This window comes from Trachurus trachurus, assembly GCF_905171665.1.
Source record: "Trachurus trachurus genome assembly, chromosome: 4".
Taxonomy (NCBI): domain Eukaryota; kingdom Metazoa; phylum Chordata; class Actinopteri; order Carangiformes; family Carangidae; genus Trachurus; species Trachurus trachurus.
Window position 1 is genome coordinate 2,932,584 of NC_139898.1, and position 17,229 is coordinate 2,949,812.

The 17,229-nt window shown below is 42.4% G+C and overlaps 1 protein-coding gene across 12 annotated transcripts in view; it reads left to right on the top strand.

Moving 5' to 3' along the window:
* fryl (furry homolog, like) overlaps nucleotides 1-17,229 on the top strand; it is an 88,728-nt gene that overhangs the window by 17,570 nt on the left and 53,929 nt on the right. For 9 of the 12 annotated variants that reach the window (XM_083970628.1, XM_083970624.1, XM_083970621.1 and 6 more), the window contains exons 3-6: nucleotides 11,327-11,535; nucleotides 14,476-14,529; nucleotides 16,842-16,981; nucleotides 17,112-17,208. In XM_083970628.1, the coding sequence (XP_083826754.1) occupies nucleotides 11,416-11,535; nucleotides 14,476-14,529; nucleotides 16,842-16,981; nucleotides 17,112-17,208 (411 nt within the window). In that variant the 5' untranslated portion in view covers nucleotides 11,327-11,415. Of the gene's footprint in view, nucleotides 1-1,174; nucleotides 1,217-11,326; nucleotides 11,536-14,475; nucleotides 14,530-16,841; nucleotides 16,982-17,111; nucleotides 17,209-17,229 lie in introns of those variants that run through there. The other 3 variants (XM_083970626.1, XM_083970627.1, XM_083970619.1) reach the window with 2 other exon arrangements.

The window sequence follows — 17,229 nt, forward strand, 5'->3', positions numbered from 1 at the left end:
TGGGAATGAGACTACTGTTTTTTTTGTGTGTGTGCGCTCCCCCTGCTCAGTTTATCCTCCCTTCTTTTTTTCTATCTTTCTTTCTCTCCATCCTCCCATTCTTTCCTTTCCCTCCTACTGCAGTCAGGGATGACGCATCAGTATTGCTGTGGAGCTTACAGGAAGTGTCGTTTTGATAGGGCAGCGGAGAGAGGCAGCACAGTAGCAGCTCTTGACATGCGTATGCATTGCTGAACGGCGGCCAGGGAACACTCGCAGCATTTTGATGACATCACCCGCCCCCCCCCACCCCCTTGCCCCTGCTCCTCCTGCCCTCTCCCCCTCCCCTCTGTTTGCTGTTGAAACGAGCTCTGTCTCACTCAGAGAGAAAAGAGCAGGCATCAGTAAAAGAACAAGAGCTAGCTGGGAAAGAGGAGGGGCTGCTCGCGAGCAAATGGAGAGGGAGAGAGAGCTGTGAGGGGAGGTGGAGGGTGGCTGACGGCGCTAGCGGGCTAGGACTGGTACACACACTCTCTCTCACACACACACACACACACAGGAAGAGAAAAAGAGAAGGGATATTATCATTGTTTTCAGACTTGTATCGCGCACTGTTCTGTCCTGCTGCTGCTGCTGCTTCTTTCTCATCAAAAGTTCTCACGCAGTTTTCGGCTTTCCGGATTTTTTTTTCCCCCCCTTGTGCTGACATGGGGATGAGGGACTCTGTGGACTGGCAGGGGGGCAGCAGCAGCCGCTGGGTCGGAATACTTCTTTAACTATCCAGGGCTGACTGCGGCCGACTCTCCTCGTCTCCTAGCGCACTTTCACTCTCCCGCGAAGTAGGTGGTAGAGGAAACAAAAGTAGGACCGCCTTTGGGATCTCTTTTCCTGAGCAGCTGTTCACGCTGTCATACAGAACGATGCCTTTACCTAGCACCTGTGGAGGGTAGTACCCACCCCCCACCCCCCCTAACCGACGACCTCCTAACCCTCATCCCGGTCAGGAGAGACGACCTGCAAGTTTTTTGTTTTTTTTTAGGTGTCTAATTTTTGAGAAGAGTGGAGTGGTTGGCTTTTTATGAAATGAAAGTGACAGGAGACGTGTGAAATTTCGTGCCTCGTTTTGGTGAAGCCTATAACTTTTTCCCCCCACCGTGCGCCGCCATGCTGAGCCTGCAGGATTCGGTCTTCTTTGAGATCAGCATCAAATCTCTGCTCAAGTCTTGGAGTAGCAGCTGTGAGTACCTCGCCAAGCCAAGCCAAGCTCGCACACATGTTTACATACCACACTTTGGCCACCAGACTTTTATCTGCCACACACACACAGCCAGCAGCAGCCTCTGTGCAGCAACGGCAACAAACGCCTGCATGCCATGCATCCAGACATCTCCCATCACCTGCCTCTGGAAGAAAGTGGTTATTAATGGAGTTGTCAGGATGACAGATTATGTTTAGTCCAGGTTTAGCCATGTTTTTTCTTCTTTTTTTTTGATGTGTATGCAGGTGGGAGCAATGAAGCGCTTCCTTCAGCAGAGTCTAACCCCCCCCCCCCCCCCCCCCCCCCACCCCATCACCATCCTACTGGCTCCTCGTTGTCCCGTAGATAAAGTGTCGGTTGATGTGCATCTGCTGATACCTGAAGTGCTTTGTTGCTCAGTCGCCACGGGGCCTCTTCCAGCTTCTTCTCCCATCTTTATAAACTTTTTTTTTTTTTTTTTTAAATCTCTCTTTGCAGCACTCATCACACCCTACTTTTATAACCCTCATCTCCCCATCCCCTCCTCCCCCTCCCCTCTCTTCTCTACTATTGATCTGTCTTCTAGTTGCCTCCTATTATTAGTTTCCCATATTCCATCAGGAAACAAAAAGGCCCTGCCTCTTCTCTCTCATTGAAATATAGAGATGGACAAAAGGTGAAGAGTGAGCAGAAATGCTGCTGATTCACCTCACCAATCATATCTGCACTAATAATCACCCATAGAGGCTTAATGCAGTTTGCGGTTGCATTGCATTTGGCAGCGTTAATTATTCTGGCGTTTCAAAGTGGCCAGTTTTTCACAGCACGTTGCTGACGGTACAGAGCTGTGCTGTGACTGCAGGACCTCAGCCTCACCAACTCTGACCACGCACTCCTCGTCCCAAACAGGGATGATGTTGAATTGAATTGAATTTTTATTTTTGCACAAAGTTAAAAGAATACAACATAAAACATGGTAGGTAACAATAGGACAGTGCAGGGAGAGGCAAAAAGCCACAAGGGGCTTATTTTTATATTACAGTTTAATGTGATATACACAAAATAACATGAAAAAATTAATAAAAAAAATATATAATAATAATGACTGACAACAATAATAAATATATAAAAAAAAACAACATGTTCATGTTCAGCTTTCCTCCTCGTCCTTTTTTCAATGGATCACTATCAATCATGAGTTGATCACTATAGTGATGTATCATAATGCAGTAAACTGTCATGTGAAATGAATTCGTATGGATATTTAAAAAAACAAAAAACAGACTTGAATTTGAATTGACTTTATAGTAACACCTGAAGTCATTGATGCAAAAATCATTCAAACAGTTGTGTTCACAGCATTTACAACATTTCTCACAGTCCTGGTACTGTTCACCCCTCGTACTACTGACTGTATCATCATCATCATCATCTGTCAGAGGCTGTCTGCACAGACCAGACTGATGACAGGTTTAAGACCGCTCTCTGAAGAGGCAGAGGAGAGTGTTACATTATCATCACATTAGCTTTTCCTACTGTTTCTCACACAACTTTGTTCACTATGGTAACTCCACTTTTTTCATATTTGAATCAAGGAACAGAGATTGTTGATACGGTTGTTCCTTAACCAGTCATTGACACCAAACATACTGCAGTAGTATCACTTCTTTGTGTTTGTGTTATTCCTTATAATTTTGGACTGATTGTTTATGTAATCATCCTGTTAATTAGTAGGGTTTCCAAAAAATGCTGAGCAAACACTAAGGTTGAGAGGCAAAGAGCCCTGCAGGCCCTACACCACTGAGTAGAAGCTGTGTGGATACATTGCCAGAGGTCATGATTGTATATTAACTGTATAATTGTTAGTAACAGCTGAAAAGAAAACACTCCCCCCCCCCATAAAGCTGTAAGTAGCTCAGAGACACACTGACACACTGGAGCTTCAGAGTTTTTCTCCCTTATCTGTCAGTTTGCTCCACCTGCTCCACTTTCCTCACACTGTCCAAACAGGTGCAGGTCAGGCAGAAATCAGAGCCGGTTAATTGACCTCAGGCATTAAAAAGTAAGTTTGAACACATTGTGTTTTTGCCCTGATCCTGAGACGTTTTAAAAAAGAAAATTGTGCAACAAATACAGTGATTTATTTATATCCTTTTAATAAGATTTTTCTCACAAACACAGAAACCATTGTTTCCAACTCACATCTGATGTCCCTGCCAAAACATGGAGGAATGATAAGACATTCCAGGACATTTTGTAACTCTCTATCCTCAGGGCAATAAATAACTTAGAATTTCTACTAACATATAAACATGTTTGTGCTCTGGATCACTGAAATGTCTGATCCCTGGCACTGGAGGTTGGTCTGTTTCACATTTTCTGTTCATCCACTCCTAATATCAGTTCAACCAGGGTTGTTATCACTTAACACCATTCTTTTTAGACCTTCTTTGATTAATTACACATTTTGCAATTCAAAAGGTGGTAAACATCCACCTGTTGAGTCCACACCTCCCCTACTTTTGCCTCTCTTACATTCTCTCTCCTGCGTTGTTCTGGTTGCCACTTTTTCATCGGGCCTCTCACACAAACATGGTGAAATGTTCTCTACATTATCTGGTTGCTGCTTCCATACATCTTCTATTTGCCTCTGATGCCTTTTCCCATGTATGATTATGAACCCAGAGGATGTTGAATGTTTCACTTCGATGTTTATTTTGTCGAATCCGTACGGGGGAAAAAACACGAGGAACATTCTCAACAGTTAACATGGAGGTCACCGTTGTTCGCTCTTCTGACTGTTAATCAGCTTCTTCCGATCACCTTCTAGTATAAACCAGTCGGCTTTGCCACCGCATCTTTTATTATTCACAAGTGGTTATGGTGAAGAATAAACCAGTAGCAACTTGTTGGAGACGGAGCGTGTTGAGACAATCGAGCAGAATTGGCACGGCCACGGCACATAAACATTGGCAGTGACTCTTTTGTCTCCCTCTAAAAAAGATGGACGCACACATTGGCCCTGCATTCCAGCAGTGTGTGTGTGTGTGTGTGTGTGTGTGTGTGTGTGTTTGTGCTGTTGTTTCTGGTTGTCCTGACAGGGGAAGTGAGCAGGCGTTTGGGGAGGGCTTTATTTTAACTGTGACAAGGTGGAGTCACTGCTCTTTTTAGTTGTGTAATCGTACGGGCTGCTCTGTTTCTCCAGCACAACCATGGAACTTTGGCTGTGTGTGTCTGTGTGTGTGTGTGTGTGTGTGTGTGTGTGTGTGTGTGTGTGTGTGTGTGTGTCCCTCGCAGACCTCACACAGCAAAAACATGATAAGCATTTTTCTTGTACAGCTCTTTAGCTGCAACATGTCAGTTCTGTCTCCGAGAGCTGTTGCTGCAGCAAGTGTGTCTTTTATTTAGGCTCCATGTGTCAGTGTTTTCTTGGGAAGCAGATTACATTTTTTTTTTCCTCAGGCTTTAAAACATGTTTCAGGTTTTCTGACTCAACATCTGTCAGTGGATTCAGACACAAGAAGCCCCGAAGCGCAGGGCAAACCTTTTTCTCTTTTTGCGTGTTATTAGAAAAGCATGCTTGAACTTTTGTACTCAGATTTTTAGTGGGAAACCAAAGATGACATGAGGATCAGTCGCCAGATTCACTGCAGTGTCAAGTCTGCACAGCTCCTAGTAGGAGAAACCCTAATGCTTTTTTTTATTTCTGTTTATTTGCTAAGAGATCTGTGCAGGGTGGTCAGCTTTGGAAGGAAATCAGTTTGGCATGTCACAAATGACCGGCATGTCCTAGCGAGACAGAGAGGGGGAGGAGGAGGAGGAGGGGCTGTGCAAAAGACTTGGCCCAGAAAAGGATGCCTCGCGTCTTTTTTTGCCATCAAATGAAAAAAAAAAAACAGTGTCGGGGTATTAATTTGTGTGAGCCAGTCAACAACCCATCGAGCCCAGGGTGCGAGACAAAAGAGGGTCGGAGGGGGTAGAGGACACGCCACTGATTGGATATTAGAAGCTGGCTATGTGACATCATTGGGGATGTTGGTGAAGCACAGTAAACAAAGAGGGAAATGCTTGAAAGGGCCTCTGTGCTGCTGGAGAGCGTGACCACAACACAGACAACACTCGCCTCGACTCTGCCACTTTCCATTCGCTCCACAGAAAAAATACTGTCAACAGGAATTCATGATGAATGGAATCATAACAGTTTTAAATGACTGTGTGCATTTTAATTGTACCACAATATTTTATGCTATAAGCTGTTGGGACAAATATGTCTGATTGTTCAGGGTTTTTAATGGTAGATATATTATTCTGAGAGGTTTATATTTCTAATAGCTGACTGATCAGGCTACATTCTACATGCAGTTTAACAAATACTGTGGTGGTTTGCAACACACCAGTTTGTCCTGTGGTGATTTGTGGTTAACATTGTTTTGTTTTCTGGATCAGATCTCAACACCATGAATATGACTTTTTCCAGATATCATTTCTGTGAAAACACCCTAACTTACAATGTTAAGTAAAGTGATTCAAAATAAATAAAAAGAAACCCTGGGTTCACCCCTTTAACTGGATCTGAACAGAAATCTAATGGGTTTGTCCCACATCCCTCCACCCAGACTGGTGCAGTATCTTTCTTGAAATCAAACAACAAACAAACAGACATGGGTGAAAACACAACATAATTAACTTGTTTCCAATGTTCTGGTTTGATAAAATGTTGTATAGAACTGACACAGGAGGACTTCATGTGTTCAGAGGTCTGTATAGGAGGTATCATTAGCCGGATAGCTTCAGGTTCAACCCCGGTTCTCAGGGTGATGATGATCGTGGTTCACTTCTTATCAGGGGGCATCACAACGTTAGCTTCACACCTGACCTGTTCTGGAGCTGGTTATGCTCAAGATAACAGAACAACATGCACGATCACAGTTGCAGCCGATAGAACAAGGATAAAATCATCATTCGCCCCACATGCCAGCAACACGTTAATTAAAGCAGAGCTTGATCCCCTCCCTTCAGAAACTGGGCCCAGGGCAGTAGTCCAACATGATAACGACCCCAAACACACCTGTAAGACGACCAATGCCTTGATAAAGTCACTGAGGGTGAAGGTGATGGACTGTCCAACATGTCTCCAGATTTAAAACCCTATTGAGCATGTGGGACATCCTCAAATGGAAGGTGGAGGAGCAAAAGGTGTCTAACCTCCACCAGCTCTGTGATGTCACCATGGAGGAGGGGAAGAGGTTTCCAGTGTTGGAAAAAAATGGTAGCCACACAAAAATATATAGTAGACACATAATAGACACAATTTGGACATTTTCACTTAGGGGTGTACTCACTTTTTTTTTTTTTTGCTTTTATTTGATAGCACACCGTATAGATAGACAGGAAATGGGGAGGCAGAGAGAGGGGGAATGACATGCAGGAAAGGTCTGCCCGACGTGGGATTTGAACCGGGGACGCCTGCGTTGAGGACTGTAGCCTCTACATGGGGCGGCCGCCTTAACCACTGCGCCACGCACCGCCCCAGCAGTTCAGACATTAATGGCTGTGTGTGTGTTGAGTTATTTTGAGGGGACGGCAAATTTACACTGATACAATGTAAATGTAGTCAGTGTCCAGCTTGTATAACAAAGTGTCATATCTTCAGTGTTGTCCCAATGAAAAGATATAATAAAATATTTACAAAAATGTGAGGGGTGTACTCACTTTTGTGAGATACTGTATGTCCCGTAACGTTCCCTTATTATCTCATAGCGTGGTGAATGTGCAGGTCACAACTCGTCCATGAGAGTTTGATGAGGGAAACCAAGAAATCCCATTAGCCTCCATAGCGTAGCTCTGAGCAGCTCAGGGCTCTGCTCCACCGTTCTAAAAATAGCTTGCACCGACAATTAAAGGTAACAAACCTACTCCTAAAACTATAGCGATTATGGCAATGGGCCAATTTGCCAAAATGTTGAACTATCCCTTTAATGTAAATGCACACCCTCTTTTGCCATAGTGGAGAGGTGATGGAAGTACAAACTGTTCACCTATGCGTTCACCCAGTCTGGGATTGTTTAGTTTTTTTCTTGCCAGCTGTCCTTCCTGCATCTGGCAGCTGCAGCCGTTTGCTTTTAGCCCCGATGGTGTGACGTCTTGTTTTTGTCTGATATTATAGTTTGCTCTTTGTCCGTAAAAAATCTGCAGCGCTGCTGCTCCAGTAGACTTGTCCATGACTGTGATTGGTCATAGGCTGCAGACACTGCTCCTTTTTATGTGAACACACTGTGCAAAGCTTGGGTTGACTGGCTGTGTTGATAACCGCTGCCGTGTGACCACTTGGCATGATTACAGTTGTCAGGCTTAGTGAAGCCAGATAATGGAAGATATCTGAACTCGCTCCGTAGTGCATCACATCAAGTGCACCAAAGTTCTACTGTCAATGAAAAAGTACAATAAAGATAAACTGATTTGTTGTTATTTCAGCTACCAGAGTTGGTTTTTGAGTTTCTGAGGAGTTCAAAGATAAATGATTATTCAGTATCAGTTTCCAGAGTGTTGAACAATGCATAGATTTATTAGATTAGCACATTGTCATCAAGCAGAAACCTTCATCTTTTGGGTTTTCTCTTGGCTGAAAAATCTTGTTTTCACTGCCCTTTCTGCTCCTCGGTGGTATTCACTGTACATGCCTGTACAGAGCCGGAGTGTTTCTGTGACAACCAGGAAGAAACAGAACAAGGCCTTTCCTGGGAGGGAATGAGGTAGAGGGTCAGTTTACGAGCGGCCGTCCACTTCCACTCAGCTCGACTGGAGCTTGTGTCTCAGCTGGAGCCATAATGGAGACCATTATTGAACGTTGAAGCTATCAGGGTTTCATGACCTGGTCCTAGACCAGTGTTTCAGGATTGGCAATGCAGTTATATGTTAGATCATGCACAGCTGGTTCTTCAAGTGCTTTTAGAGGTCATTCTTTACATGTTTGTGTGCTTTAAAAAACAGCTATAGTAAGAACTTGGAAGTTCACCCATCACAGTTTTTCATCTGCATTAAAACGTTTTCCTATTTCCATTAAAGGGATAGTTCACCCAAAATTGAAATTTCACTCATTATCTACTCACCCTCATGTCGACTAAGGACTGGGAGAAGTTTCAGAGTCCTCCGTGGCTTCTCTGAGTTACAGGGTTACGAACTGGGAAGAGGACAGACCCTGGTTCGTCCAAATTTGACGAACCGGGAAGAGAAGCTTCCGCTACAAACAAGCTTGAAATATAGACTTATTTCATTTTTTTCGGGACAATTTTGCATTTCAGGGCTTCAATACAAGACGGACATTACATACGAGCAGCATGGAGGTATTTGGATGTTTTTTGGTGTGTCTTTTTGTTACGAAGACAGTTGGTATCCATTTGCAACCGTTATATGGACATGCACTGCTACGCCGAGACCCCCTGTAACTCAGAGAAGCCACGGAGGACTCTGAAACTTCTCCCAGCCCTTAGTCCACATGAGGATGAGTAGATGCTGTGAGATTTAGGTAATTGTCCTAGCAGTGATTGGTTGTCACTAATGGTTCGGTAGATAAATAGGTAGACACTTGAACATTACACCCGTGTTTGATTGTTTGGCATCTTGTTCCCAGATGGGTGTGTGACCAAACCCTTCAGATTTGCCTATACTATTTGAATAGGATGACCGAATGATGTGAGCCACATGCAAATGCAGAGATGTCCGGGTTCTTCTAGTGACCCTAGATGGATGTGTTTCAGGAGGCAGGTCTGAGTACTGCTAATGGAGCTCTGTGGACATTGGGCTTTTTAAACATGTGTTTTCAACGGATTAACTGTGTTTCAACTGGAGTCTTATGGTCATAGTACGATAAAGCCCAGAAATGCCTGTTGATGCTCTGCTGTAGTAACTACAGAATTTGTCATAGCAATACTCACAGGTGACAGCGTCTACCATGTGATCCTCTCTAACCACACTGACACATTTAAATATGCAACACGCATTTTCTATGGGAAATCTGGATAAATGAAACATCAACAAACGCCACTGTTGGCTACTGATTAAACCTTAGTTGAATCTTTACATTCTGTTCTACTCTATGCATTCAAAGCCACTGATCTGTCAGTGGTCACTTTAATACCCCTGACTACTGAAATACAGGTGCTTACTTTTAAATGTAGCAGAAGTAAATGAAATAAAAATACTAAACTGCATTTAATTCCCTCTGACTTGTTGTCATCACCTGGCTCAGGGCTGGGAACACATGGAAATCATATTCAGTAATCTATTTATTGTCACAGTTGTTAAAGTTAGTCTTGAAATGTTCTGCTTCCCACTTCATCTTGCAAACGTGTTTATCGCATAAGTATGGTACCAATCACAATCAGTGACGTACCTTTAGCACAGTGTTACTCAGTCACAGTTCATTAATGTTGCGGTAATTTCAGCAAAACACATGTCAGCAATTTAATAGCACTGAGCTTTTAACATTCAAGTCGTTTTTCTTTTTCTTTTTTTACCTCTAAGAACTGTTATGAGGACTTTGGTTCAACTACGCTGCGCAGCTGATCTCTATGTGCAGAAGTGATGGAGACAAAAAAAACAAGCTTTTTGTTTAACACCCCGACCATACTAAGATAGCAGTAGGTTCGTTACCTTTAATTGTCGGTGCAAGCTATTTTTAGAACGGCGGAGCAGAGCAGCAGGCTGCTCAGAGCTACGCTACGGAGGCTAATGGGATTTCTTGGTTTCCGTCATCAAACTCATCAAATACACAATCCAACAACTCCAAAACGCTCTGGTGGACAAGTTGTGACCTGCACATTCACCACGCTATGAGATAATAACGGAACGTTACGAGACGGAGTTGTTTTAGAGGTAAATTCATGCAAAACCGCTAATGCACGTTGTGTTCAGGGACAGTTTTTCAGCAAGCAGACTCTGTATTTACCCTGTATTTACCTCGAAAACGGCTCCGTTTCGTAACCTTCCGTTATTAACTCATAGCGTGGTGATTGTGCAGGTCACAACTTGTCCACCAGAGCGTTTTGGAGTTCTTGGATTTTGTATTTGATGAGTTTGATGAGGGAAACCAAGAAATTCCTTTAGCCTCCGTAGCGTAGCTCTGAGCAGCCTGCTGCTCCGCTCCGCTGTTCTAAAAATAGCTTACACCGACAATTAAAGGTAACGAACCTACTGCTCTGACTATAGTGATTATGGCAATGAGCCAATTTGCCAAAATGTTGAACTATCCCTTTAAAAAAGATGATTTCAGCATCTCCATCCATAGTTTGATTTATATTGTTTCTTTTTAAGTATCTTGATGAGTTAAATACATGCAAACTAAGAATAAAAAAACCCAATTCAAGTCAAGTCACTCTCTCACGCTGTCCGACCGCCCTGGTCAGATCTTTCCTGTGTACCCTGATTACATTGTGTCGGCTCCTTAACTGACAATACATCCAGTCTTTATGCTGAACTAAGCTAAGATGTGTGTTTCATATCAGTCACTCAGACGTGAGATTGTTATTAATCTCCTCCTCCAGTTCTCAGCGCAGGAGTGGATATGGGTATTTCCCAAAATGTCAAGATATTTTTGAACTTTTCTTTCCTGCCGTGTGTAAATCTGCTCCGTTTTCAACCAAGAAGAAAAGCAGCACAGTTCTCTCAGACCAGCATGGCTGAAAGAGTTGATGTGTACTTAGTCTAGATTTAGACATGAACACAAATATTAATGCTTTCAGGGAAGATTTTGATAATTAATGTAGTTCTAATAGTAGCTAAACTTATCCATGTGTTTGCTTTTAATGTGATTTGAGCATATAATGGGCGGTATGAGTTTAGAAAATTAGTCTGTAATTACTTTGCTGGAATCAAGTGGAAGTAGTGTTTTTGCTCTGCACACAGCACTGGAATGTCTTTCTCTTGATCTCCCTCATCAATTCAGTCAATTTCCCTCTTTAGGAAACGTCTGTGCCCTTGTTTGGACTAGAACTCGCCCATGACATTGCATTCTTTATGCCTCAAGTGTTCTTGGTGTGACCCTGCTGCCTCCACTCCCTCTGTATTATTTCCTAACCTCTACCCTCTGCCCCCCCCCCCTCTTCTCCACAGCTTCTGCACCAGTCAGCAGCAGCGTGAGCAGACGCCGTGCCCCCTCCTCCGTGACTCCCCTCTCGTGGGAGAAACACAGCATCGCCGCCATGTCGAGCATAACCATCGACCCCGAGCTCAAGCCCGGGGAGTTCGTCATCAAGAGTCTATTTGCAGAGTTTGCTGTGCTGGCCGAGAAGAAGATCGAGATGGTGATGGCTGAACCGCTGGTGAGTCCGCGGGGGTGTGAGAGCTGGTGTCAAGAAACACAGGAAATGAAATTCAATACACGACACGTGATGCGGCGCACACTGCTGAGAGAACCCTCCTCTCTTTTGCAACTAACTGCCATTATGCCTCAGGAAGAAAAGATGTATGAGGCACATGAGCTGATATGATTTATTATCTGTCTCCTATTGAAACGATAACCTCAGACTCATTCAGACACTCATTCAATTGAGGCACCGCATTAAAGGAATAGTTCAACATTTTGACAAATTGGCCCATTGCCATAATCCCTATAGTCATAGCAGTAGGTTTGTTATCTTTAATTGTCGGTGCAAGCTATTTTTAGAACGAAAACAAGTCGATATTCATTTTTAAACAGACCACTAATGTTTTAATTTAGGAAGAGTCCAGATTAATATTGATGGAAATTTCAATTTTAATCCTGCAGCAGCAGTGATTGATTATTTACTGATGCATAATAGTTCTAAGATTTTCTATTAAAATAAAGTCAATAATGACATTTTTTGTGTTCTCTTTGTATTTGGAAAAGTATCAAAAACTAGAAAAAGCATTTCCAAGAATGGAAATGGTGTGACTGCTGATAGCAACTGAACGCTGTTGCAGAATTAGCAAATAGTGCAAGCAGTGATCACCATACAAATTTTTTACCAAGGTCGGAATCGAACCCACAACCTCATGGTCATTAGACTTCCACTCTGCCTCTAGGCCACGGTGCACACACAGTTAACACCAAGAAAGCTTGAGAGACAAGCTTGAATGACTTAGAATGAAAATTTCTGTGAATTTCAGGCTGAGAGCAGCAGTTTCAACATGAAGCAAGTTATCAGAAGTCAACAGAGGACAACTGGGAAAATAATTCACTATAATTGTTGTTGAGGCAAGATTTGAACCAGCAACCTTCAGGTCTGCAGACCAGCAAGCTAACCACTAGGCTACAGACAGAGACAGTATGTGAGGGGTAAAGAAAACCTTTGATAAGAGGATCACTGGCTTCTGCTTTAAAAAAAAAAGTAAGGAATCGTGGCAGAAAAAGTTAAATATTTTAAAAAGTATAAATAGTTAAAAAGAGAAAAGTAATGCCGATAAAGTTTAAAAAAAAGCTGCACGTTTTGATATATGAATTGTTGAAATAGCACAACACCTAACACACTAACCATATGGCCACAGAGAACCTGAGTTACAATGAGCTTTATACTATGAAGAATCAAAGACTGTCCAATGACAGCTGAATAATTGGAATGAAAAGTCAAGCAATGATGTGAAATGACTGAGGCAGGAATCGAACCCATGACCATATGATCACTAAACCTTTACTCTGCCACTCGGCTACAGAGAGCACACTGCTTTCAAGACTGTTGTCATTCATTGTAATGTGATGATGTGCTGCAAACTGGTATGAGTAATCAAGGAGATAACAAACACCTGTAACCAATTGAAGGCGGTGGAGGAGAGCAGAATTCAACATAACATAACAAGAGCTCTTCCCTTGGATTCGAACCAGTGACCTTGGGGTTGGGAAGCAGCCACCCTACCCCCTACACTACAGTGGAGTTGTGGTGAAGAGAGGTTGAGACTTTGATGAATGTGAGATTTTTCAATGATTCTTAAAATAAAGAGAAATTTGTATAAATTAGCCACACCAAGCAAGAAGAGGACTTTTTTGTGACCTGTGACTATTTTTTGGTGAATTAAAATGAATTAAAAAGCACTTAACAGCAAGTTACAAAGTTGAGCTCCTTCTCCTGCTGATGTGAAAAAAATACATTGAGCTGAATGAGAGCAGAGAGCTCCCTGGCTGCATTTAAAAAAATATTTTAAATTATTATCTAAGTCTCTTTGCATTTTTGACCAGAATTTTAGCCAGAAGACAAGTGTGGCTACAAAACTGGAGAAAATAATTTGTCTAGAGTTTAATTTGTGGCCGTGCTGACAGTTTAGCCAGAAAAACTCTAGAATGTTTTTTTGCCTCTATCCACTCTGACACCACTCTGGCTCTGCTCGTTAGACGCAATACACACCCATTATAAAGCTGAAAAAAATCAGAAAAAGTTAAATATTTTAAAAAGTATAAAGAGTTAAAAAGAGAAAAGTAATGCCAATAAAGTCCAGAAAAAGCTGCACGTTTTGATATATGAATTGTTGAAATAGCACAAAGTATGAAGGACTAGAAGAAGACCGTAAAAAGGCGGAAGAAAATGGCCAAACAGAAGAACAATAGTGTGACTGCTCAGCAGTCACACTAAATATGTTGGTACCAATAGTACCAACATGTTGGTATCGTGACAACACTAATAACGTTATATAGCATATTGTGACCATACTTTATCATACACTCATACTATCTTGTAGTTCTGCTTGAATTTCTTATCAAAATGCATCAGATTGATGCTTTCAAATATGAAATATTCAAATTTTTCTTCCGGGGGACCATGCACCCGGACCCCCCTAGAGGGGTCGTATCCTTCTCACCCATGACCCATTTTCATGTCTGTATAAAACTCATCAAATACACAATCCAACAACTCCAAAACGCTCTCGAGACAGAGTTGTTTTAGAGGCAAATGCAGAGACTGCTTGCTGAAAAACTGCCCCCGACGGGAACACGCATCAGTGGTTTTGCATGAATTTACCTCGAAAACAACTCTGTCTCGTAACGTTGTGTAATTATCTCATAGCGTGGTGAATGTGCAGGTCACAACTTGTCCACCAGAGCATTTTGGAGTTGTTGGGTTGTGTATTTGATGAGTTTGATGAGGGAAACCAAGAAAATCCATTATCAAAATGTTGAACTATCCCTTTAAAATGTATTTTTCTTCTCTCTTCACTTGATTACTCATCATCAGGCCGACTGTAACACAGTGTCTGCTTTTCAGTAACACACTTCTTCCTCTTCTTAATCTCTTCTCCCTCTCCCTCCACAGGAGAAACCTCTGTCCCGCTCCCTCCAGAGAGGAGAAGATGCACAGTTTGACCAGGTCAGTGCAGCCATGTAATGACCGGGAGCTAAAAAAAAAACTGTATCACATGGGTGTATGAATGTGACACAATCAGCCCCCTCTCCCCCGCCCCTGCCCCTGCCCCTGCCCGCCCGCCCTACAACGATCATCTCCCACCTCTGTACTGTATGTGTACGCAGCATCTGAATCCCCAGCTCCACCCAATCAATCCCTCATTCAATGGCCCCCGTCTGTCCCTCATCTGTCGCTGGTGCAGAACTCTATACAATGGGCCGGCCCGCTGCAGAATGCTTTGTTCAGCACAACACAAAGCCAATGAGGATATGGTGCTATAGATCCAGCTGTCCCCATTGTGAGTGAGAGAGAGAGAGAGAGAGAGAGAGAGAAAATGGGTATAGAGAGCGCAAAAAAGTGAGAGTGTAGAATCGCTGTGTCATCCTCAGCAGTAAATCAGCAGCGGGTGCTGGAGTGTATCTGCCCGGTGACATAAGGGCGAAGGGAGCAGTTGCATAACTCTCCTACCTAAGCATCCATCACCCACCTCCCTCATCACACTGCACCGGCCCCGACACACACACACACACATACACTTGAATTAGGTAATGCACACTGACCGCTCATCTCACACATGTATTGAGGGAAAAAACAAATCCTTGTAATATTGACCAATCTTGTTTCTTGTTTTCTGAAACATGTACTTTGTTACAGTTAACTATTCAGACACACACACCTATCACAGATCATCTAACGCTTGATTTATTAGACCTGCACATGACGACGCAAAGCACTGTCTGATGCCATCAGTGCAGCATTCAGAATGCCAGTAAGGTGTTTGGAGGATATCCTGTTATTACTGTGGCTGTAAGAATGAAAAGCACATGTGTTGCCGAGCTGCTCCGTGTCGTAGCGACACGGCGATGAGCTCAACACGTCCATCCAGCGCCACACTCTTTTAATTGCAATCGATAGCTACAGTATGTCACCCACTGGCTTAGAAAAGCTCTGGTCTGTACTCCCCCTGTGTGTCACTGCCAGTTATTGAGTCTGTGCTTGTGGGCTGATTGAACCATCGTCTACACCAGTGTTTTTCAACCTTGGGGTCGGGACCCCTTGTGGGGTCGCCTGGAATTCAAATGTGGTCACCTGAAATGTCTAGTAATTGATAAAAAAAAAAAAAAAAAAAGACTGATAAAAATATTTTTTTAACCAACTATTATTCTTCTGATTAAAAACACCACACACAATCTTAAACAACCAGGGTTCTTACGGATCCTTAAAAAGTCTTAAAAGGCATTGAATTCATTAATCTAAAAACAAGGCCTTAATTGGCATTAAAATGTCTTAAATCAATTTTAAAAAGTCTTAAAAATGTTAACACATGGTAAATGGTATTTTATGGTTGCAATTAGTCTCAAATCTCAAAATAATTGGTAACATTCCGACATAGAGAAGTTAGTGGCGCCTGTCAACGCAAAATTTCTCACCGCCACCAGCTCCTGAGTCAGTGTTTTGTTTTGTTTTTCCGGACTTTTTATGCATTTATTTTGAAAGGACAGCTGGAAAGAGACACAATCCAATGTTCATGTAGTAGTCACTTTACCTTGGATCACATAGGAAAGTGGGTAAAATTGTCCCTAACCCTATGTAATTGATGTGGTGTTTTTTTTTTCTTTTTTCTGCATTTGTGTTTATTATGAAGTCGGTCTTAAATTTCATTTCAAGTGGCTTTAAAAAAGTCTTAAAAAGTCTTAAATTAAACTTGGCTTGAGCTGTAGGAACCCTGACAACAGTATTCTACACTTTTCACTTTCTCAAATATATAAATCGCGTTCAAATAAAATGCAGTGGTAACACTTCATAATAAGTACACACTATTAAGCATTAGTTAAGCTTTAATAAATACTGAATTCTTCATTTATAACGTATCAATACTCATTAGTATTTAGTTTATAAATACAGTTAGTACTTATCAATGATGAGTGAAAAATATTTAGCCTAACTGTGTTTATAAACTACATACTAATGAGTATTCATGTGTTATAAATGATGAATTCAGTATTTAATGCTTAATAGTGTGTACATATTATTAAGTGTTACCAATGCAGCATATAGCTGACACATACAGTCATGTGATCGGGGGTCGTCAGAGATTTGTGATGTCTAAATGGGGTCACGAGCCATAAAAAGGTCGGTAACCACTGGTCGACACACTTGCAGCGCTATCAGTTGCATATTTGACAGATGTTTACTATGCACATACAAAAGCAGAATTTGTGGTTCACCAGCGATAGTTTGTATCTGATGTTTGTATGTGTTGTTTGTTTTCCCAGTTAATAAGCTCTATGAGCTCCATAGCAGAACACTGTTTGCCCTCCCTACTGCGTACACTGTTTGACTGGTACCGGCGGCAGAGCGGCACTGAAGACGAGTCTTATGAGTACAGGCCTCGCTCTAGTACTAAGTCCAAAGGGTGAGTTACTCGTCTTCATTTATTTATGTTTTTTTTAAACTTCAGCTTCTTGTCAGTTTCAGGATGAACTTTGCCCCCAAAAACGTCATTGTTTACATGAATTTTTTTTCCCCCTTCTCCCGCTCCACAGAGACGAACAGCACCGGGATAAAGATTACCTTCTGGAACGGAGGGACTTAGCCATAGATTTCATTTTTTGTTTAGTTTCCGTGGAAGTTCTTAAACAGGTGAGCCGAGCGGCGACGCTC